The 25571-nt window shown below is 39.5% G+C and overlaps 1 protein-coding gene across 4 annotated transcripts in view; it reads right to left on the bottom strand.

Annotated features, from left to right (window-relative positions):
- Window positions 1–25571, bottom strand: part of NR3C2 (nuclear receptor subfamily 3 group C member 2) — a 195598-nt gene that overhangs the window by 79285 nt on the left and 90742 nt on the right. For 3 of the 4 annotated variants that reach the window (XM_089525710.1, XM_089525708.1, XM_089525709.1), the window contains one exon: window positions 11831–11982. In XM_089525710.1, coding sequence (XP_089381836.1) covers window positions 11831–11982 — 152 coding nt within the window. The remainder of the gene's footprint in view (window positions 1–11830; window positions 11983–25571) is intronic. The other variant, XM_089525711.1, reaches the window with a different exon arrangement.

Below are 25571 nucleotides of genomic sequence, written 5' to 3'. Positions count from 1 at the left end.
CAGACTGCCTTGGCCCCTGTTCCCCTCCACTGTTCACCCCTCGTGGCTTTGTCACTGGCTTGGCTCTCTCCATGGGAAGAAAGCCATGAGGGGTGCACTTGCCCCTCCATCACCCTTGCTGTCACTTTCCCATCCAGTGTGGAGGGGCTGCTAAGGGGTGACAGCATGGGGCTTGGTCATTGGCCTGGCTCCCTCCCTCCCTGAAGTCACAAGGGCCGTGTTCTCCCTGGGGACAGAGTCTAGTGGCAATGAAGCCACAATTGGAACACTCACCCCTCAAATCCTCCCCAGGGAGGGAGCTGGATAACAGCAAAGCCATGAGGGGCATGCTTTTCCTATATCTACAGCAGGAGGAGGGCCCCACCAGGCTGTCACCCCTTCTGTGGATTGTCACCCACCAAACTCTGCTTCCAAACTCTGCTAAAAAAAGCATTTAAATCCAGCAAGTACCCTAGTGAAAGAGATAACATGCAGTACTTATAAGCTACTGCAAACACCTTATACTCCAATCTTCCCATGCTGATGCTGAACCAAGAATTCTTAGGGGGTTAACTTTCCAGCTTTCCACCTAGTCAGTAAGCATCTACATCCTCTGAAAATGAAATCTATGAAAGTATTGCTTTTTTGGATTTTGTTAGGAAACATGACTTAAAAAATAAAGCTGCAATATTAACTTCTTTTCCCACCAGGAACAGCTTCTGTTTGTAGTTACATGCAGGAATAAATCTACTAACATGGTTAATTGTTTCTCATTCATTTTAAAAGTGTATAGACTTAATCTGCAATGGACCCCTTGTCTCACGCTGCTTATTCCACACTTTATTGTCCTGTACATCTTCTTCTGAGCTTTCAATTTCATTGTGATGCTTCCTGTGCTGTTCACACAAGTCCATGGCAACAACCAAACACTTCATTATCAACAACCTGTAAGTGATCTATCGTACAATGCCCTACCTTTAATTAATATTACTTAGTTTTATTGCAATTGTCAATCCACTTCCTATGGAACAACTGTTGGCAATTTCATTATGCATAAAGTATTACATGTTACCTTTCAGAGTAATAGAACTGATAAATATAACATGACCAGAATACAGTTTAAATGTTGACATTGAAAGGACCAACCAAAACTTTAAAAAAAAAAAAAGACACTAAGACACAAGAGATAAGCATAAATAACAATGACCTTCCTCTCCCCCTGTACATCTGTGGGACAACTAATTACAGTCTCACTTGAAATGAGTTATGAAATGAAATGGAAGAACATTGATCATCTGTTAGAAAGACACAGCTCTGGTCTAGTGGTTAGGAACAACAAATGGCAGCATAACGCCATGGAAAAACATAAAGGGTTGGATCCTGACCTATTCCTGCTTAAAGATTTACTAAAACCAATGGGACTTAAGTTAGTCTCAGCTTAACTAACTTAGGGCCGAAACAAACAAGCCCAAAGGGGTGGAGTGACACCACCCCTAAAAAAGATGGGTGGGCACCACAGAAACTACATGCTATGGCCTCATTCCAGCTTTTTTCCAGCGCAAAAAGAGATGGCAAAATGCTGCTCCTTTTTTGCACCGGGAAAAGGGTGGTTTTTCCATCATGGCAGTGCCTTTTCAGAACTTCTGTGGTGTGTGGTGTATGAAAGCTGCATCGCTGGAGCGCAGTAACACTGGCCACCATCTGGGCAACATGACGCCAACTTCAGGGTGGCATTGGAGCATGCATCATCCGTACACCACGGCCCCACGCTGCCGGGAAGCTGGCATATTGTGCTGGTCTGTATCAGCCATAAACAACATCTATACCTTAATTGACACACTCAAAGAATGTTCTAGTCAATTACGGATTCATTTCCACAAGTTCCACATTGCTACAATTTGCTATTTCCATTGTGACTGGATGTCAGAGGGGAGATATTTGAAAACATACAGATACTGTGATATTGTGGGACAGTCACATGAAATATTGAATTCTAGGAGGCACTGAGCTTGAGAAAATGAATTAAAGAAACGTCAGCCTCTAATGGAAAAATACTGGCTCCATTAGTGGTGAATTAACAAGAGAGCAGAAGGGAACATAAACTAAAAGGTTGTGATAATAAATGATGCAGACAAAAGTAATATATGCTAGAATGTATGAAATACAGATTAAATAAATCTTTTGAAATCAGTCCTGGCTCAATATTATTTTTACCTGGGAGAACCATAGAATCATAGAATCATAGAGTTGGAAGAGACCACAAGGGCCATCCAGTCCAACCCCCCGCCATGCAGGAAATCTAAATCAAAGCATCCTCGACAGATGGACATCAAGCCTCTGTTTAAAGACCTCCAGGGAAGGAGACTCCACTACACTCCGAGGGAGTGTGTTCCACTGTCCAACAGCCCTTACTGTCAGAGATTTCCTCCTAATGTTGAGGTGGAATCTCTTTTCCTGTAGCTTGCTGTTCTCTGGAGCAGCAGAAAACAAGCTTGCTCCCTCCTCAATATGACATCCCTTCAAATGTTTAAACAGGGCTATCATATCACCTCTTCACCATTTTAGTCACTCTCTTTTGGACACGCTCCAGTTTCTCAACATTCTTTTTGAATTGTCGTGCCCAGAACTGGACACAATATTCCAGGTGGGGCCTGACCAGAGCAGAATAGAGTGGCACTATTACTTCCCTTGATCTAGACACTATACTTTTATTGATGTAGCCTAAAATTGCATTGGCCTTTTCAGCTGCCGCATCAAACTGTTGATTCAAGTTCAACTTTTGGTCTACTTGGACTCCTAGATCCCTTTCTTTCACATGCAGTTTCATTCAGCCAGGTGTCCCCCATCCTATATCTGTGCATTTCATGTTTCCGCCTTACATACCTTACATTTCTCCGTGTTGAAATTCATTTTGTTTACTTTTGCCCAGCTTTCTAATCTATTCAGGTCATTTTGAATTTTGATCATGTCCTTTGGGGTATTTGCTACTCCTCCTAATTTGGAGTCATCTGCACATTTGATAAGTTTGCCCCCAATTCTGTCATCCAAGTCATTGATAAAGATGTTGAATAGCACTGGGCCCAGGACAGAACAGAGGAGCCATTGTTGAGCACCCTTTGAGTTCTGCCAGTCAACCAATTACAAATCCATGTAACAGTTGCCTTTTCTAGCCCACATTTTACAAGCTTGTTTGCAAGAATGTCATGGGAAACCTTGTCAAAGGCCTTACTGAAATCAAGATATACTATATCCACAGCATCCCCTTCATCTACCAAGCTGGTAATTTTATCAAAAAGAGAGAGGGGAGAGGGAGAGAGATTAGATTTGTCTGGCATGACTTCTTTCTCTGAAACCCATGTTGACTTTTTGTGATTATGGCATTGCCTAGATGTTCACAGACTCTCTGTTTAATGATCTGCTCTAGAATCTTTCCTGGTATAGATGTCAGACAAACTAGACGATAATTGTTGGGATCCTCTCCCCCCCCCCCTTTTTTTTTTTTTTTTTTTTTTTTTTTGAAGATAGGGACAACATTTGCCCTCCTCCTGTCTGCTGGGACTTCTGTTCTCCAGGAGTTCTCAAAGATTATTGCCAATGGTTCTGATCTTACACTTGCCAATTCTTTTAATACCCTTGGATGTAGTTCATTTGGTCCTGGAGATTTATCTTCATTTAGATTAACCAGATATTCTTGTACTATCTCTTTGCCTATTTTGTGCTGAAATTCCCCTATTCTGTCCTCTGCTCCATTATCCTCAGGTTGAGCACCCTTTGCCTTTTCTGAGAAGACTGATGCAAAGAAGGTGTTGAGTAATTCTGCCTTTTCTCTGTCCTCTGTTAGCATTTTGCCATCTTCTCCATACAGTGGCCCTACCATTTCCTTTTTCTTTCTTTGGCTGCAGACATACCCCAAAAAGCCCTTTTTGTTGTTCTTAACCTCTCTAGCAAGCCTGAGTCAATTCTGTGCTTTAGCTTTTCTGATTTTACCCCTACATGTGCTTGCTATTTGTTTGAATTCCTCTTTGGTGATTTCCCCATTTTTCCATTTCTTATATATGTTCCGTTTAAAACTTAGCTCAGTTGAAAGTTTCTTAGGGCCCATACAGACAGGCCAAAATAAAGCTGCTTTGGGTCACTTTGGAGGTGGAGCCCTGATGGCGCAGTGGTTAAATGCCTGTACTGCAGCCATTTACTCAAAACCACAAGGTTGCGAGTTCAAGACCAGCAAAAGGGCCCAAGCTCGACTCAGGCTTGCATCCTTCCGAGGTCGCTAAAATGAGTACCCAGACTGTTGGGGGCAAATTAGCTTACTTGCTAATTAGCTTACTTGTTCACCGCTATGATCTTTGGAATAGTGGTATATAAATAAAAAATAAAACAAATTATTATTAATTAATTATCGAAAACCACTCTTCTAGGCATCTGTAGGTCCTGTAGTGCAACTCTATGCTAAAGCTTTGATGGCAGAAGTCATTTTAATTTTGGTATATAAACACTACAGTTGTTCCCTTCCCTTACACGGGGGATCCATCCCGGACCTCCCCCCCCCCCCGCATAAGGGAAAAAACACGGATGCTCAAGCCCCATTCAAATGAATGGGGCTCGTGCCCACAGCAGCATGGCAGCGGTGTGTGGGGTGTGTGCCACAGGAGAGAACACCATTGTTTTCTTCCGGTGCGGCTTCCAGCATATGCTGGAAGCCGCATATAACGTGGGCGCACTACCTTAAGACTTATGTCAAATATATATTCAATATCTGTACTGGTTGTCTGAGTACACTCTACCAAATGAAGCATAATTCTAAGTCTACAGAACGGAAACTATTTATTGCAAAACCCTGTTCACTGGGACATTAAATAATATAAATTTCTGACACCAAAAGTAGCCATGTAAAAGAAATGTTTAACAACTGACCAAAGCTCTGAACAGAAGATGGAAATACAGAATTCTTTTAAATGCTTCCTGTTCATATGCATGGATATATACACCAACTCAACTGAGACATCAATCCTCACTTTGCAACACTAAACATAATCTAGTATTCAAACCACAATATGTGCTTCCAAACACCAAGCAAACACAGATACTAGACATGTTTGAGTTTCGTCTTCTGTTCTCTCTGCACAAAACTTTACAGATTCACTCCTATCACCCTGGTGTAGAAGCCCTTGAAAATAAAGTAAGGGCCACAAATATGCCCTGCCAATTCAACACTGTGCCAAACCATGGTTAGTGCCACCATTTTTGCAGTTTCAGCACAAACCATGGATTCTCAAACTATGGATTCATAATACTGTTTTTCTGTTAAACCACTGTTACGTGTGATGTCTAAATTAAGGCTAGAGTCATATACAATGAGATTGTTTCATTCTCCAATATCTTCTACAGACACATCTAATAAAACAAAAGAGGTGGTATGACATCTTTAAGTTGTGTTTTCCTATTCACACAAGCAAAAATTAGCAAAATAGAACAGCACAGGTAAGTTTGCAGTGTGGTGCTACTGCACTTAGTGGCAGATTTCCAGGAATGACATTATATATGGTGGCCAAAAATCCTACATCACTGATATAGTAAGAATACAGAACTACATATCAATTCCTGATCCAGATCTCCAAACCTACCTCAACAACCAGCAGCTACACTGAGTGACAGAGATCTGTTAGTTGTCAATCAGAGGTGCACCAGCATGATGTTTCCAGCCCCTTTCACCAGCAATCTGTGGTGCCACAACCAGAAGCAACTCCTTATCACACAGCAGATGTGCTGTAGTAGGTGGCTGGAAATGTCATCCTCTTGTACCCCAATAGTCAACAGAACAGACCTCAGTTGCTCGGTGCAGCTGCTGTCCCATTGGAGGGACATTTGCAATCATGGTAATAGCACCATGATCAAAAATATTAATACCAAACAGTTACAAATATGTTAAGTGTAGCTTATCCAGTCCTAACTGTTCAAGATGATACCAGCCAATATTTTTAAAGAAATTCATTATTCATTTTCTCGAATCAGACAATACAGCTTCAGTGAAAATGTACAAAGGTTAGTGTATTGCACAGACACATGAAGCACAATTAAGGAACTAAAATGCACCTGCCATCAATACCTTTTTTGGAAGTGTGTTGATTAATGTACGTGTGCATGCAAACACCCCTGCTCATTTATGAAAACCCAATGGGTGGCCTTGGGCAATTCACACTCTCTCAGCATCAGAGAATGGCAATGGCAACCCCTTCTGAAAAAAAAACTTGCTAAGAAAACCCTGTAATACGTTTGCCTTAGCTTTGCCATAAGTCAGAAATGATTTGAAGGCATACAAGACATGTGTAATTATCAAATTTGATATATATGCAATATGTACAAATGTAAATGCATGTTCGTAAGAGTCTACTCATCCATTCTGGCTGAGACATACACAAAGTCACATACCAATATGTGCGTATGTACATACACATACACACAGCCTGGAAATGACAGATTAGATTTACTGTGAATGTTCATTCAGAGATAGCCAGAGGACCAAAGATAGATACACACACACACACACACACACACACACACACGGTAGGTGGATGTGGATTGGTCTTCTGGTTATCTCTGAATGAACATTCACGTTAAATCTGATCCGTCATTCACAAGATGGCTGGGGGAGCAATCCACTACAGCTGGGATATACCCAAGCTCTTTGTTCTGGGTGGGATTAAATTTTTGAAATGACAGGCTGCAAAACAGTTCTGCCAGAAGCTGTCTTTGCCGAATGGTATTTACCAATTTTATAATGTTTAGGTAGATGGTTCTCTTCATCCAGCAGCCTCACATATGTCAGTTAATGAACCCAACACAGAGTAAGCTGATGAAGCGGCCATCGATCTTGTTGAATGTGGCCGAACAGGATTTGGTCTCGGCTTTTTACCAGTCATAGCAGAGCTAGATGCAAGTCTGTTTTAGAGGCCTTTTGGCCTATATTTCTTGGATTGTAAGAAATGAATAATTATTCAGATTTTCTAAATGATCTCATCTTTTTTATATATTTCTCTTCTACCCGTTTAATGTCTAAAGTATGCCATCGATGCTCCTGGATATTGTGGATTAGGGCAAAAGTTGGGTAGATACAATATTTCTGGTGTCAACCATTGGTTCTGACACTTTGGTAAAAATTATGGGTCCATTGTTAATACTCTTCTAGCTCCCTCAATTCTACAATAGTTTGAGTTTACCGATAATTCAGATACCCTTCTTGCTGATGTTATGGCAACAAGGAAAACTACCTTATAAATCAGCATTCTTAATATGGCCTCATCCAAAGGTTCAAATGGAGGCTTTGTCAATCTGTTTAAGACCAGATTCAAATCTCATGATGGGAATCTATGTCTAACAGGAAAAACATCTTGTAAAAATTGCATGATGTGTCCAATGTGAACTTGCACATATTGTATGTTTTTGTCTAAACACCATTTCCCAAATGTTTTCCGGTTTATAGAATATACAGTTGTCCCTCCATATTCGCTAGGGTTAGGGGAACAAGACCCCTGTGAATATGGAAAAAACGCAAATAACAAAAACACTGTTTTTACCTGAGAGGACACCTCTCTAGGAATCTTTAGGTCCTCCAGTGCAACTCTGTGGTCAATGTCCAACATACACTGACCACAGAATGGCACTGGAGTAGCTACAAATGATCTTTCAGTGCAACTTTTAGTTAAACTTTTAGACAGTCCTAGAGAGAACATATTAATGAAATCCGTGAATAATCAAATCCGCAAATATCAAAGCCGCAAATATGGAGGGATGACTGTATTACCATTGTGAATTCTTTGCATGAAGACATTATAATTTCTACATCTTCAGGATATCTTTTTCTTCTCAATTTTTTGTGCTTAATTTCCAAGCCATCAAAATGAGCCAACACATATTCAGGTGGATAACTGGACCTTGTCATAAAAGATCATGCCATCAGATGTCATTATATCTTTGTGGTGATCTAGATCCACAAAAGGAATAGTTTCCTCCATGAAAAAAAAACTTTTCTGTTTTTTTTCTCTTTTGAATGGTAGGCATAACCTGTTTCATTTAAGTACTTTCTACTAACACCATCTGCAACACTGATTCTCCAAAGAGCAATTGTTCTTTAAATGGTACAAAAGCTAGATTATTCCTAGACTTTTGATCCACTTCCCAATGTCGTAGCCATAAGGAACGTCTTGCGATGTTAGTTGCCATCATGCTTCTTGCCATGAACGCCAATCCAAAGCTTGTTGGATTCTTTGCAACAGTTTATTCAAACTATTTTCATGCATTTCCTCAATAGAATTTGATTCATTTATCCATAAGTGATCGCTGGAATAGCGGTATAGAAATAAAATATTATTATTATTATTATTATTATTATTATTATTATTATTATTATTATTACACTGCTGCTCTTGTGGACATGAAAGTTGCCATTGAAATTTTTATCGCTTGAGCAGAGAAGTCATGATATTTTTTAATGAACTGTCAGATCTTTGTTCATCAAGTTCTTTTAATATAGTATCCCTTTCCTTAGGAACTAGGGCCCCTAATGTTAATGCAGCTATTGAGACATCAACCAATGGGGTCTTTAAAATTTTTGCATCTGCCTTATCAAATTAATAAAACTTATTTGCTAATATAAGCAATTTTCGCGATGATAACAACGATGCCCATTCATTTTGAATTAAATTTTTAAATAATTCTGGAAGTGGCATATTGTTAATCTGTGGGTTTTTTTTCTTTTTAATGACAGATGCAAGTTTTGGTTTATTAATATGGTCCTCCTTTTCATGTGACTCCAAATCTAATCCCACAGTTCTTATAACCCATTTTAGAAAATGTTTAAAAGTTGTAGCATCAAATAATCTTCCTAAATCCAAGTCACCATCATCATCCTGATCAGATGAATCTGTAATTTCATCCTCTAAGTTATCTATCACTCCATCCTGTTGTAATGCTCGGTCTAAGTCCATCTCCTTAGACCATGTTTGGTTTTCTTTATACACTTATGTGGAATTGATTCCTCATCATCTAGCCTCCTTTTTGTATTTAATTTGGTTTCAATCCAGTCCTCTTTTTCTTTTGTTTGCCTGATGTTTAGGAAAGCATTCCACAATTCATTTTTTTGATCACTCTTATCTTTTTGTTTCTTATGTTGAACATGAACTTGTTGGGACATCCATATTTGCCTTTGCTGTCCCTATAATATGTATTGTAGTTCCTGGTTAATTAATTGCCTAATTGTACTAGTTAAAGAGAACTCCTGATATTCCTCATCATCTTCTATTTCTACATCTTGTCTGGATAAAATGGGCATGTCATCATAAATTTTTTCCATTCATGTCATGAATTGGTGTTTATTTGTTATATTGGAATCCTTTAATAACCTTGATAGTTTGGCTCAAGTCTCCTCCTCATTAGAACTGTTACCCTGTTCTGATAGAGGGCTACATCCATTGTTATCAGATCTTGCGTGTTCCTCCCTTCCAGGCTGTCGCGTGGCTGTTTCAGATCCAACATTATTTTCTGTTTGGCCATTAGAGTTGGCATTTCCAGAACCAGTGTTTGTAGAACAGGCATGCGCCTCCCTTCCAGGTGCGTATGCAGTTGCCTTCAGTTTAACAGCCTTCTCCCTCACAGCTGTGAACTTCAGAAGAGCTATTTCGGAGCTCCTCTCCACTGTGCATGTGCAGGAAGCGTGACTCAGAGGTACCTACCATCTTCACCTACCATCTCATCTTAGACTGGATTCCCTATATGTAAACTCAATCAGGTCTAAAATTTATTATCACTACCCTACCACTTCTGCTAACCATCTAAATTCCATGAAGTCAATCTGATCTGCTACTCCTACTAAAACTAGCCCATCTATATACATACCTATAGTTACCTTTAATCCTAACATATACAATAGACAGTTATCTGAACTTGGAAATAGTATCTTTTAATGGGGTGTTTTATACTTTATCTTACTGTTTTAAATTTTTAATACAATTGTTTCTTTAGGGTTTTTTTTACTTTTCTACAACATGCTGTTTTAACTGTATTTTAGACTGCATCAGCACTGCAGAAATAATCCAGTTAGATACCACTTTAACTGCCATGCCTCAATGTTATGGAATTCTAGGAACTGTAGTTTTGTGAGCAATTTAGCCCTCACGGTCAGAAATATCTGGTGTCACAATAAACTACAATTCCTATTGTAAGGGAATGCACATACAGGTTTAATTAATCTTATACTGTAAAACGCCTCCAATACCGATTTGGGAGAAAGGTGATATATAAATTAAATAATAAATACAGATGTCTCTGTTACTATGCATACAATTTAAAAAGTGATAACTAAAAAAGAGAAAAAGCTCAAAAATACATGAAATAATCTTTCATATACTTTTAATATATCATAAATAAACAGCATTACAATTGAAAAGTCATTAAACCTGCACTTTTTTAAGAACATCTCATTACACAACATTAAAAAAGAAAGTCCTTGGGAAGGGGATAAAAATCTTAGTTTTTCCTACTACATCCTTCTACAGATTCCCATCATCTCTGTTCCATCATATATTTACTGGGGTCAAACAGACTGGCAGCTTGGAGCGGCCTCTGGCTGCTCCAGTGCTAATCGAACCCCGAGTGGCACAGGACCATGGTGACTGGACGACATGGCCCCAAGGCTGGCCTCCACCACCCCAAACATACCATCAAGAAGGAACATTTTGCCAACAGCCCTGGCACAACTTCTTAGACTGGATTCTCTATATGTAAAATCAATCATTCGTGCATCATCTGTACACCATGTCTCAGATCAGCCTGAAGCTGGTGCTTTTGACCCATCTGTTTTCAGCCATTGATAGGTAAGCAACAGTTCACCCCAGTGAGGGAGGCAAGATTATAAAATGGTAAATATAATAACAGAGAAGCAGAACAGAGATAGGAATAACACAAACGCTGTTAGGATAAAGGGACAGAAGATGAAGTGGTACCAGAAAAACTTAAGTAAAAAGGAGCAGGAAAGATGTAATATTGGAACAGATTATTTTCTGTGGAAAACGAAGGCTGCATCTGCACAGCAGATTAATCCAATTTGACACTGGTTTTACTGTCATGGCTCAATGCTGTGGAGTTCAGGGATATCTTGAGAGATATTTACCCTTCTCTGTCAGAGAACTCTTTGGTGCCACAACAAACTACAAATCCCAAGATCCCTTAGGACAGAGCCATGGCAATTAAAGTGGTGTCAAACTGCACTGATTCTGCAGTGTGGCAGCAGTTCTAGAAGCATTTGTTCTTCCAATGCCTTGTTTCCAATATATTCAGCATCTGTAACCTAATATCTTGATGCATCTGAAACCCAGGCTTCTTCACTCTATGCTTCTGCAGGTGTTTTTCAATGACTTTTTTACAAGCAGAACACAAAGGATTATCAATCTTGAAACAGAGGGTTGAGAGTTGTATAACCTTCATGCATAAATTAGATATAAGATACATTGTACACATGTCTGAGAAACAGTTGGACACATTGCTTGCTTGTTTCTTCCCAGACTTCCCCTCCAATTAATGAAATGTTTGGACATGTTTATTAGGGGCTACATTGATTTTTTTTCCTTTGGGTCTGGAAGAAGAAATGAATCATGATTGTGAAGAATTAGAATTACGAATGTGAATTAAAATTAAAGCTTAAAGGCATACAGTAGACCACAGCCAGGTGTTCTCCAGATAAAACAGAAGATGCATATATCAGTTGAGTCAGTTTCAGCAATTCTTTTTAAATGATGAAGAAACATGCAATGACAATTACTTATACTACTATTAGAAAATAATATAAAAAAGAACCCACATGAAGATTTACCTTCCACTGCTCTCTTGAAGAAGACTTTACAGCTGCCGCAAGTAACTACTCCATAATGGCATCCAGATGCCTCATCCCCACACACCAAACACACTTTGGAAGGTCTTGAGGATCCAGACGATACACTTCTTAATGAGGAGCTATGAAAAAAAATAACAAGATCAGTTATTTCAAGCCAGACAACACATAAACAAACTCCAGTTCATGATTTCACTTACCTTCACATAACTAAATTTCATATCATTTGGTTGTCCTTAATTGTATGTGATGGATTTTATTTTCTGGTTCAGAACACCTAGAAACACTCAGCATGAGAGGCTGCCACAAATAATTTCATCTACCAACTTCTCAAAATCTTCCTGTTATTATTTCCTCAAAATCACCAAGGCAACATATCAAAACCACATTTTACTCTACTATAACAGAGGCTAAACATTAAACATCCTCACCTATAGGAATTTTTATGAAGAATGAACACAGAGGCATGTAACATTGCAGTACACAGCAAGACAAAATGATAAAATCTGTTTTCCTAAACCCACTTACATAAAAATAAGTCCCGCTAAACTCAGTGGAACTTAATTCTGAGTATGCATTTGCAGAGATTACACTATATAGTTTGTCTACAACCTAACAAAGTCCCCCACCCCATCTTTCCATTAATTTAAAAATACTATGAACACATAATTATGACATTTCAATGAAATAACATTATCAGCCCATACAGCATTCAGGAACAGAGCTGGGGGGGGGGGGGTTGTTTTTGGGTGATAGCTCCTAGACTCTCCCATCCAGACTGAGGTTCGGAGAGCCAAAGTCCCCCTCCCCCAATTTGTTTTCAACCTCTGTTCCAGTATATTCTATTTAACCTCTTTTTCTCTCTCAGTTTAGAAGAAAGGACACAGATAACTGTAATTTCCAGTTGGCATGCAATGACATGAGTATCATTATTTCTTCCTAAAACTCTAATATATGAAGCTAGAAAATTAATCCTAAGGGGAATGGAAATTATATTAGCTGCGCTTTTGACACTGGGGACATTTCCCAAATAACTACAGCACTGTTTGACACTGTATAGTGTGGACAGCTCATGGGTGTTTGGCCCTCCTTGGGAGTGGGCTGTGCGGACAGTGGGGTCTTGATCTGCTTTCAGAAAACCCAAAATCGAGCAGCATTTTCCTGTCTGTCTGCTCCAGCCCAGTGTCTAGACCCAATTCAGAGTTTCTACCCCTTGTTCTGCATTAAAAAGACTTTTCGTTTGCACTGGGATTTCCAGAAAATCTAGAGCAAAATGTGGCAAGAGCAGGCAGTTCCCTTCCCAGACAGTCCCTGCAAGCATCCTTGTCAAATCACTCAGTTGCTGCAAGTCATTTTGACCTCAGAGTGGTTTGCACCCACAGCAGCAGCACTGGCCAGCTCACAGGAATTGTGTGGGTCATTGCTACTGAATTTTACTGCATTGGGGGGGGGGGGGGAGGATTCAGATGGAATTTGGGGCCAGAATACTCTGGGGGCTGGCCAGACTATGCTGGCAAATATAGAGGAGCCCCTAGTTGCACTTATACAGAACAAAAAGTCTCATGGCAAATGAGTAGTCTATTAAGAGAAGTGGGAGCAAAAGGTCAACAGAGAGCAATAATTCCTGGCAGTAATCCCATACAGGACCCAAAGCAGTTTACAATGAAAAAGAAATAATAATAATAATAATAATAATAATAATAATAATAATAATAATAATAATCCCTCCTCTCCCCCAAGGCTCGAGGCAGGATACAACCCAGAATAAAATACAATATATATGAGCTTAGCTACAACACCATCAAAACATTAAAAAACAAACTGAAAATAACCGAAGAGCTACTGTATAAAAACAGCACAGAATTAAAAAGAATACAGGTTTAGTCTCTCTTCTACAAAATACCTGGGACCAGATGTATTTTGCATTTCAGATTTTTTCAGATGTTGGAATACTTGTATTTGCATAATGAGATATGGGAGCCAGAATGGCATTGGTTTGAGTGTTGGACTACGACTCTGGAGAACAGGCTTCAATTCCCAGCTTGGCCATGAAACCAACTGGGGGACCCTGGGCAAGTAACACTCTCTCAGCCTCACACAAGGCATTGGCAAATCTCCTCTGAAAAAGTCTTGCCAAGAAAACCCCATAATAAGTTTACCATAAGTCAGAGACAACTTGAAGGCACACAATAACAGCAATGAAATATCTTGGTGATGGGACCCGTTCATTTCTGCTTCATATGCACTTTATAAACATATAATGAAGGTAATTTTATATATAATACTTTAAATAATTTTGTGTATGAAACAAAGTTTGTGTCTACTGAATCATCAGGACGCAAAGGTGTCACTATCTCAGCCACCCATGTAGACAATTTTGAAGTACTTCCACTTTCAAAATTCCAGAAAAGGGATTCACAACCTGTATAAAAGTATTTAAAACATAATAATGAAAATGTACAAAGCTCCCTCCTGTTAAAAGAGTAATCTTTATCAACCAATTAATAACCAAAAGCCTGTCTAAACAAAAAGGTCAACAAAAGTGTGCCAATAAGAATACAGTATAATGCCAACCTAGCCTCCTCATGAGAGGGAGGTCCACAGTGTGGGACCAGCCACTCAAAAGTCACTCCCATGTCCTTATCAATCATCAGTAAAAGTCTTGCTCTTGAAATCTCAAAATTTGGAGACGGTGATCTGGGGACATTTCTACAGCCCCTTCTCTGGATGCCCCAAAACTACCATGAGGGTGGGAGGCACTGAGGGAGAAAACAGCAAAACACATGGCTGCTGATTTCAGGGTAGGTGAAGCCTGTGGAGGCAAATTTTGGCCCTGGCAATGCTCAGTTACCCATTCCAGCACAGACAGATACAAACATTGAGACACCCTAAACCCAAGCCATAGAAGACCTTTTGTTGACCATGATCAAAACTTTCATTTGCACACAGAAACAGACTAATGGCCAGAGAAGCTCTGACATGTAACAGGGGAAGTTGCATGTTCACAGCAACTGCATTGTCCCCACACTCCAAACTCTCATATTTGGAAATAGTTTGCCTTTAACTTTTCACAGCTAAGACCCACAGGTTCTTTCTGAGCTGGGGGAATGCCAACAAGTGTGGTATTCAGATGGAAAGGACCTCCACCAGGCAAAAAGAGACACATGAAAATCAAAGTAGCTTCAAGAGGTGCACCAAGCATAATTCTTCAGAATGGCCATAACTTATGGAACTCCAATCGAAGACCAACAAAGGTTCATTTCCATTGTGGTCCAATCCCCAGATGGCCTGAGCTCAATTGTCCTCCTTTCTTCTTCTCCGTGAAACTCCAGTATCTGCATTACTCAAAAAAGCAGTATATGCGTTTTTAAAGCAAACTGAAAAGAAAAGAAAAGAGAGCTAACACTGGCATGCCCCCACCCCATATGTTTGCAGCGCTTTACTATAAAAAAGGGAAACTGAGATTTCCAGTTTCTCAGAAAAACCCATTAGCAAAGAGCAGGAGAATGGAACATGGAGAAAGTAAAAAAAAAAAAAGGAGCCCAGGTAATGCAGGACCATGTTTGGACAGTGGAGGAGATTACATACTAACACCATCAGCCAGCATCCAGAGTGGCATTTCCAGTACTATTTGATAGGGATTTAGTGACATAGGTGTAACTAGTGAATAGTAGGAATGTTGCAGTAAAAATGGTATGGAGATTAATTCTCGAGTAGTAATCAAAAGGCTCTAATGTGCACATGTGATTGTGGCCTTATGGCTCTCAAAGTATCAAGTATGCCCTTATGTACTACATGTTAACTGACTGCAGACCAGGTCTTCCACATCCCTTCTTGTTCTCAAGCCCTTTATGTCTTCTCTTTTTCCCTGCACACAACATCAATCTCACAATCTTAAAAGCTCACTAATTTTATGTCTCTTAGCTTTTTTTATGATACCAGGTAAAAAAATATCCCCAGAAGAGTTTTAGATCAGGTTCCAAATTTATTCAGTTATACAAAGACTATTTCATAATTGTGCACAGCTATATAAATGGCATATTATGGTGTCAGGATAATTTGACATTAGAAAATGGAAGTCTGTAGTCTAAAAATTCACAGGATTCAAAATTATATAACCTGCACATTGATTACAAAAGTAGGCGATAATAAAAACTGCACCTTTTTGATCATATAGACTGGAATAGAAATAATTGCTTTTGGAACACCCAGGAAATTGCTTGGATTTTATTTTATTTGCTACAACTGCCAGTATTTTCCCCTACAATGGGGGGATGCTGGGAGTTGTAGTAAATAACTTTTCCAATCTCTCCCCAGGATCTGAGCATGCTCAATGTTATTTATCAATAACTCAGTGAAAAACTCAGATAGGCTGTTATACTATATCATAGCCTAATGATAAATGTCCATCATTTCAAAATAGATTTGTCATGCGGTTACAGTTCAAGAAACACAATCTTAATGCTCCTTTGGATACTGGGAGCTCCTTGCATGGATCTTTAGATCCCCAATGTCTTTCTTAGAGGTCAAAGACATACCATCCTTTTTTACTATTACACCACATGGCTACACCAACTGAGCTGGGAAGAGGTCATGCAGTTTATCCCAGGTCATGTCACAAATATGGGTGGCTCAGACCAGATTAGGTACTAGGATTGTATTGGCTCTGAGCCTCTTACACGCATATAACTACACTGCCTTTTTAAATGAATCTGCATTCAAAGTATTAATCCCACACTGGAAATAATGCCGCTTCTCCTGTTTTGCCTCTGCTAATCTGTGAAGCTTAGTAGCCCTACTCATTGTGATATTTATACATTCATTACATAACAGCATAACACTGTCTGACAATTGTGGGATGATGACAATGCCTTGTTTATTCTACAGTTCAGGGAAGACCTTGCAAATGCATATGAATGAATATGCAATGTTCTTTTACATTATAGTTCTGGCGGTAAATTACTGTATATTGATCCCTCCTTAATAGCAATATCATTTACTGCTGTCCCAATTCTGGTGCAGCTATATATTTGGAGGAGGGGTTAAATGTGGTTTTATGTTTGATTTGAACAATAGATCGGCAGTTCGGTTCTCACTTACTAGGAAGTCAAATGAAAGGGCAGATAAAGGCAATTGTAAGAGAGTCTACAAGAGATACTTTCTTTCATGCAAGCGTTTACCTGGACAATAGCCAAAAAATTAACCCAGAATAATAGAATCATAGAAACATGAAGTTGGAACGGGCCTCATGGGCCAGTGAGTCCAACCACTTGGTCAGTGCAGGATCTCCTGCTGAAGCATCCCCAATGGGTAACTGTCCAGCCTTTTTTCTTTTTTTGAAGATGCCGGTTGAAAGAGACCCCACCATCACTCTAAGCAATTGTTTGCTTAGTGTGAAGAATTTCTTCTTAATATTCAATCAAAACCTTTTCTCCTGTAACACAAAACCACTGGACCTGGTCCTATCACCTGGGAAAGCAGAGAACAGGCTTGCCCCCATTCTCTCTGTGAAACCCTTGAGGTATTTACAAAGTGCAATCATGTCACTCCTCAGTCTTCTCTTAACCAAACAGAACATGACCAGCTCCTTCAACCTATATTTTGTTCTCCATACCTCTCTTATCATCCTTATCCTTCTCTGAAATTGCTTCAATGTGTCTTATATGTGTCAGAACTGAATGCATTACTCCAGATGATGTCTGGCCAGCACAGAATATAGTGGGACTATTACTGCCCTTGACTTGGAAACTATGCTTTTGTTAAAATAGCATTTGCCTTCCCTGCTGCAGCATCACATTACTGGCTCAAGTTCATTTTAGGATCAAAAATAATCCAAAATTCCTTTTCCCTCCACAGTACTGCTGACCCATGTATCCTATAATTGGTTTTCCAACCTAAGTCACAGTCTGCTTGAAGGCACATAACTGCTACTACCACTACATTACTGGGAAAACTATATGGAAGCTTTCTGCACTGAGTTCATGTTTCTTTCTCAAAGAAATTCACTAATAGCACTGCTCACATTTCAGAAAATCAGTGAAAATAAGCTTAATTTGATGTGCTTAACAATGCAAATGATGGTTACAAACTATTGACCTTGACAAACTATTTCCATATGCCTGATATTGCCTTTCTGTATTAGCTTAAGTAACATTTGTATAGAATATTAATTTGGAAGAACAGATTTATTTAAAAAAAATTAGATAATCAGTATTTTGAAAGCTGATTATATGGGTTATTATCCTTCTCAAACCAGATGCCAAATACATGAAGAAAATTTTTAAAGCATGATGATAAAGTGTGCATGGAATGCTTGTGTTAACCTCCTGATTACTAAACCTGAACAAACATGTTCCAAAAAGCCTTTATTTCATTTAAGCCTAAATGAGTAATTATGAGATCAGTTTTCTACAGCTTTTCTAACATCATTCATAAAAATAACAAATGCAGGCAAAGAACCTGAAAATACTTACAATCTTTTTAATTTTAAGTCTTAAACATTAATTGCAAGGCAAAAGAAATAACTTTATATTCAGTCAAATTAAATGAACAGGATCACACAACATTTTTATAGGCTATTTTAAGTACTCAGCTCGTCAGTCTTACCATATACTTTCAATGAAAATATAAATCATGGACATCCCAAGGTAAGTAGAATATTAAATTTGAACTCATGTATGAATTGCAATAATGGTACAGTAAGCTTCCAAAGGTGATTAGACAGGCTCCACAGGACACCAGGCAAATCCAGGGAAGCTCCTGTGAGTTAGGAACTAAGGTGCTGTGCAGCCCCTGAGCTTTGCTAGCCCAACAGCACTCAGCGAAATGGAAAGATTCTTCTTTCTTTAATATTACTTTGGACACATTTTCAAAGCAACCTGAATAATACTTTGAAGGTGTATCTGCAGAATCTTGTTTTACATGCCAAGCTGAAAAAGAACCGATCTGGGAATATGACCTTAACAAATTCTTCTTAAAAATTAGAGATTGGTTAATTTCTTTCTTTCATGTGTAGCGCACCTTACTTCCAGTATAAGACCAAGTGCAGATTACAACATAGTTTTACACACACACACGTGCATGCACGCGCACGCGCACACACACACAGAGTTAAAACAATATATAGTACAAAATTTATGAAAATTATAATAAGATATCCCATTAAAACACTTTTTAAAACAATCTTAAAGCATGTAAAACATAATAAATATATAGCAGGGCCATTAAAATTATTATTATTATTATTATTATTATTAACAATAATAATAATATATTTATATACTGCTATTCCATTCAATCACAGCGGTGTACAACAATTGCAATAATGATACAATACAAGATAAAAATTGCAATAGATAATTAAAACTTACAAAACAGTGCACAGCATACATAAAATCAACATTAAATCAAGCCAGCAATATACTCGAAGATGTTAATCATATAGGGGGGGCACACATATCACGGAACATCAGGGAAGGCTTGATGAAATAAAAAGGTCTTCAGTCTCTTTTTAAAGAGATCCATGGAGGTGGCGGTGCGGAGCTCCTCGAGGAGGGTGTTCCAGATCCCAGGGGCCAAGATGGAAAATGCCCTTTGAGAGGTTGACCTATATCTTGTAGAAGGGATTCTCAATAAACTCTTCCCAGATGACCTGAGTGTGCGGGGCGGATTATATGGGGAGAGGCGGTCCTCCAAGTACCCTGGGCCCAAGCCATTTAGGGCTTTATAGGTTATAACCAACACCTTGTATTGTGCCCGGAAGCGAACAGGCAGCCAATGGAGATCATACAAAATTGGTGTTATATGGTCGGCCCTGGAGCGTCCAGTGACCAGCCTAGCTGCCATATTCTGTACTAACTGCAGCTTCCGGGTTTGGTACAAGGGTTGCCCCATGTAGAGCGCATTACAGAAATCCAACCGAGAGGTTACCAGGGCATGTACCACTGTTTCAAGGTCCCCCCGGCCTAGGTAGGGTCGCAGCTGGCGTATCAGCCAAAGCTGATAGCAGGTGCTTCTGACCGTCGCATCCACCTGAGAAGTCAGCTGGAGTAATGAGTCCAAAAGCACCCCCAGACTGCGAACTGAGTCCTTCAGGGGGAGCGTGACCCCGTTCAGGACAGGTGGACAAATATCCCCCCCCCCCAGGCCTGGAGAACCTATCACTAGCACTTCCGTTTTCTCTGGATTCAAACTGAGTTTGTTTTCCCTCATCCAGCCCATTACCAACTCCAAGCAGGCATTTAGAGGAGAGATGCCATCCCTAGTCACTGCATCAGTCGGATGTAACAGCTAATCTATTAGCTACTTGGTTTTTTTACTGTAGTAGCTCCAAGGGAAACTTCTACATTAGTTATGTTTAAAGTTAATATTTTTAAATTAAGACTTTGCTTTCCTATTTCTCAAGTTATTTTACTTACTTTTTAAACAATCTCAATGCTCCAACTGTTGGCCTCTGCTACAAAACTTACTTCTCCTGATCCATTGTTATCAGTTCAGCACCCAAACAAAGCAAGAGCACCACCCAGGATATGAATCATGTGATACTCCTCCTTGGCCATTCTGTGAAGCAATTTCTTTAATGTTAAAAAGTACCTAAAAAGTTATAGTTGAACTACAGAACCTCCTTAATTACATCAGTATCGAAAGTATCTAAAAAGATACTGTTAAAATATAGAAAGGGCTTCTCTCCCCTAGCCAGAATACTCCAAGCTCCCATTCTGGCCCTGAATTTCCCTAATTACTGTGCTTCCTCCACAGTGAAGATGGGCAGCTGTCTTCCCATGAGATCCCCATTTTTTGCCCAGCACCACTGCTGAAGTCAAAATAAGGTACCCAGCCATTTTATTGATGCTAGGTACCTTGTTCTGACCTCAGAGTGACTCACACCCAGAGCAAAAAGTAAGGTTTTTCAATGAAGGTTAAAAAGAGAAAAGGTTGAATCGAGTACGTATGTCATAAAGATAGTCCATGCCTGATTTGGGCTTTCAGCCCTTCATCATGTAAACAGGACATAGCGAGCCCAGGGGAGATTCGGAGAAAATAACAAACCTGAAGAATGCAATTATCCCTCATTAAGTTATAGTTTTAACTTAACTTATTCATACTTTGCTTATGAGATATGGAATTAGCTATAAGTAACATACAGCTTACATGCTGTAGTAATTATAAACTTCTCCTAATTAAGGCGTGGTACAGAGCGCCAAAAAGAGGCGCCGGGGAGGCGCTTCTCCTTGCTCAGCAGCAACCAAATTGCGCGACACTGCTGCACAGCAAGAAAGGAGCACCCGGAAGCGGCTCCTTTTTGCAGCGCAGTTGCAATGCCGCAAACCACCAGAGATGGCGTGATGGCATCACAGCTGCGCAGAGTTGTTTGGACGCTGCGCTGCTGCGATGTCATAGCTGTGCGCACCATGTACATGGTGCTGTGCAGCTGCGACATCCTCGTTATGTGCTAGGGCTGCGGGGCGTGTGCACGTGCCACCCCGAGGCAACCCTAGCAAGTCGCCATGACGCCGCAAAGGGCCTATCTGTCCAGGGCCTAAGAGACTTTAAGAATTGAGAAAAGTAGTCATTTTATCGATCTATGCTAGTAATCACATGAAACAGCTTCTCTTCCTAAACAGACTTATGATATGATTCAAGAAAGTTTCAAGAGTCAATTAAGGAGTGGGTAAGAAGGAAAAATAAATAAATAAATAAATAAATAAATAACACTATACGGTGCTTGCTGTGTTCTCTCCTGACAATAGTCACTGGCAAGTTTTAATGCCACTAGTTTTAATGCATTTACATCTGCACCATCCATGTACCCCTCAAAAGGGGAAGATATAAATAATACCAAAACAGAGCGGGGCAAAAATTCATTTTATATACTTGTTTTACTGCAACCTTAATAGCTAAACCAAACTACTACAATTTATTCTTGTTTATGTCTGGTCTTTACACTTCATGCATCTAGGGCAGCATTCATAACTCTTGCAGCTAACATAGAACCTTCCAAATAACATGTTATCCAGCAGTTTAAAATGTTCCCTGATCCTGTAATTCAAAGACCCTAAAACTTCTCTCACAAGATATTTTAGTCGCTCAAGATCCTCCTTTGCAAGCCCACATATGCTTCAGCCCCTTCTAATTTAATAACAAAAAATGTATATTCAGCTTGGCAGGCAGATTTGCAACTTCCATGTAGACTTCTGAGGACAATATAAGGTCATGGTACACAACCTAGTTCTGTAATCATGCTCATTTTTCTTAGTAACTTTCTTTACTTACCTTTTTCTGAGAAAACTACATTATTTCAATCCTTTTTTGGGTCTAGTCATCATATCATTCAAAGTCACACAGCAGGCTAATGAATTAACAAGCACCATCTATCTCAAACATAATCTGAACCAGCAGACAGTTTCCCCATCCAAATGATGTGGATTGTGTGCATCATAGATGACAAGGCATCCTTTCCACAAAACAACACAGACCATGCATCATGAAGCATTTCACCTGCAAGGATTAAGCACCTCAGACTGAAAATCAGGTTTCTTGTTTGTGAATCATCAATAGGAAGCATCTGTATTACATTTAGCCTGCAAGAACACCATATAGTATCCGTTCCTCTATAAAAGTGAAGCAAGGGAGTTCAATCCAGCAAACCACCAAGATTCAATTTCTAATTAAAAGAATAGACATTCATGACACTGGATACCCTCCAAATGTCCCAATGTGGCAGAGACAGTCCCAATCAATCTTCTGCTGTTCAACCTTTTCAGCTGCTTTTAACATGTCCCATTTTCTCTAACTTACACTTTCTCCCTTCAGCATTAGTTTTCTTCAATTGCTGGAAACTGAGTTCACAATGCAAAAGCAGTCTTGCACTCAAATCAGTCAAGGAGAGGATATGGAGAGTTCAGAATTTTGCCCGTCTCTGTACATTCAGGAAAAAACAAATTGCTGCAGTTTCTCCTAGCTTGTGTATACTTCCTCATTAAAACCTTTTGCTATCTTGGCCACTCTGATGTTGCTTGGCCCCAGTATGCCCAGTATTTCCTCTTAAAACTATCTTTTTTAACTAAACACACTTCATTTTATACTCTGCACTTATCAACTACTTTTTGATGTCCTTTTTATCTTCTACTTTTGTTGCATAAAGCCAAAGAAGTCTGTCAGATAATTTCTCTGGAGGGTGTGACTTAGTATATTTTGGACTAATTCTTTAAGATCTGATCGGCAGCATCTCTCCGGGGTCTCAGGCAAATGACTTTTACCTGATCCTTCTAGCTGGAAATACAGCCAAACTGTACTGGTATGGTACTGAAGATAGGAAACATCAGGTAGTGGTAGCAATCTATCCCCACACCCTGCATTTCAGAATTCAGTTCATAATTGTAGTTGGCTACTAAGAGATCAAAAGCCATATTATCAATCATCTCATTTCTCTCTTTCTTGTGAGCTGCAGAATGCACAGAAAATGTTAAATTCATCTAGCATAGATTAAAACAAGAGTTCTCTTCTACAAAAACTGACCACTCATGCCCTCTGGCAGAATAAACATCACTCACATTAGCATTATAACAAAAATTCTAAAGTAACTGTATGCCCAAGGATTTCTGAGGAAGGCAGAGTTTTCTCATCATTGTTCAAAACTGAATATGAACTGGCTGCCTTGTTAAGGATTTAGCACAGAGCCAGGAGCAGGAGGCAGTTCTAGGTCCATAGCCTCTAAAAATGCAGCTGTATTATCATACCCCAAGTATCAGTGTTGTGCAGTGGTTTGAGCACTGAACTGTGATTCTGGAGACGAGTATTCAAACCCCTGCTTGGCCATGGAAACCCACTGAGGAAGGCAAAAGCAAACCTCATCTGAACAAATTTTGCCAAGAAGATGATAGGCCTAACAATCTCCATAAGTTGGAAATGACTTGAAAGCACACAAGAACAAGTTTTCTTTTTCTTACCCAAACAAGTTTGCATAACCAAGATATGTTGGAAGGGTGTTAATTTTGTTTTACTTTATTTGGAAAATCATCTTGGTAAACTGTCTAAAGCAGGGGTTCCTGACCTTTTTGACTTGCGGAACCCTTATTTCTATGGCAGAGCCCCTAAGAGCCCTATCCTATGTCTGACAAGTTAATGGCGTTTAGGAGCATATATAAGAATATATTCTTATTCTTTCATTCAATTTTTATTTCTTGGATTTTCTGGAGTGGCTGTGGAGCACCTGGGCAGTGCCTGTGGAGTCCTAAGGCCACCTAGGAGCACAAGCTGGGAATCCCTGTTCTAATGGAAATCTCCCAAACAGATTAATAAATACATTACAAAGTAATATGGGCCTTCTTTTATTATTTAACATCAGGTTCAATTACAGAACGATAGTCATGCAAACAGAAATCCAGTCTCCATGTTACTTATGCAAAATACAGTATATGTTTATAGTTTGTTACAGTATATGGCAAGGAAAGGCAAATCCATTAAAGAACATAGTGAATTATTGTTGGTTTATTAGCAGACTTTCCACTACACATGCCAAGCATTAAAGGATACCTTTTAAAAACTGTTCCAGATCACAAAAAATCATAGAATCATATAATCATAGTGTTGGAAGAGGTGGAATCTCTTTTGCTGTAGCTTGCATCCATTGTTTTGGGTCCTGTTCTCTGGAGCAGCAGAAAACAAGCTTGCTCCCTCCTCAATATGACATCCCTTCAAATATTTAAACAGGACTACCATATCACCTCTAAAACCTTCTCTCCTCCAGGCTGAACATCCCCAGCTCCCTAAGTCGTTCCTCATAGGGCATGGTTTCCAGACCCTTCACCATTTTAGTTGCTCTCCTTTGAACATGCTCCAGTTTCTCCACATCCTTTTTAAATTGTAGTGCCCAGAACTGGACACAATATTCCAGGTGGGGCCTGACCAGAGCAGAATATAATGGCACTATTACTTCCCTTGATCTAGACAATATACTTTTATTAATGCAGCCTAAAATTGCATTGGCCTTTTTAGCTGCCACGTCGCACTGTTGACTCATGTTCAAGTCTACTTGGACTCCCAGATCCCTTTGACATGTAGTTTCATTCAGCCAGGTGTTGCCCATCCTATATCTGTGCATTTCATTTTTCCACCCTAAGTGCAGTACCTTACATTTCTCCATGTTTAAATTCATTTTGTTAGCTTTGGCCCAGCTTTCTAGTCTATTCAGGTCATTTTGAATTTTGATCCTGTCCTCTGGGGTATTAGCTACTCCTCCTAATTTGGTGTCATCTGCACATTTGATGAGTATACCCCCAATTCTGTCATCCAAGATGTTGAATAGCACTGGGCCCAGGACAGGCCCCTGTGGGACCCCACTGGTTACTTCTCTCCAGGATGAAAAGGAGCCATTGTTGAGCACCCTTTGGGTTCGGCCGGTAAACCAATTATAAATCCATGTAACAGTTGCCCTGTCTAGCCCATATTCTACAAGCTTGTTTGCAAGAATGTCATGGGGAACTTTGTCAAAGGCCTTACTGAAATCAAGATATGCTATATCCACAGCATTCCCTTATTCTGACAAGCTGGTAATTTTATCAAAAAAAAAGAGAGCAGGTTTGTCTGGCATCACTTGTTTCTCTGAAACCCGTGTTGACTTTTTGTGATTATGGAATTGCCTTCTAGATGTTCACAGACCCTCTGTTTAATGTTCTGTTCTGGAATCTTTCCTGGTATAGATGTCAGACTA

This window comes from Sceloporus occidentalis, unplaced genomic scaffold, assembly GCF_023333645.1.
Source record: "Sceloporus occidentalis isolate IW3139 unplaced genomic scaffold, rSceOcc1.0.p SCAF_5, whole genome shotgun sequence".
NCBI lineage: Eukaryota > Metazoa > Chordata > Lepidosauria > Squamata > Phrynosomatidae > Sceloporus > Sceloporus occidentalis.
The sequence above is the reverse complement of the archived record's forward strand: the minus strand, read 5'-3'. Positions and strand labels throughout refer to the sequence as shown.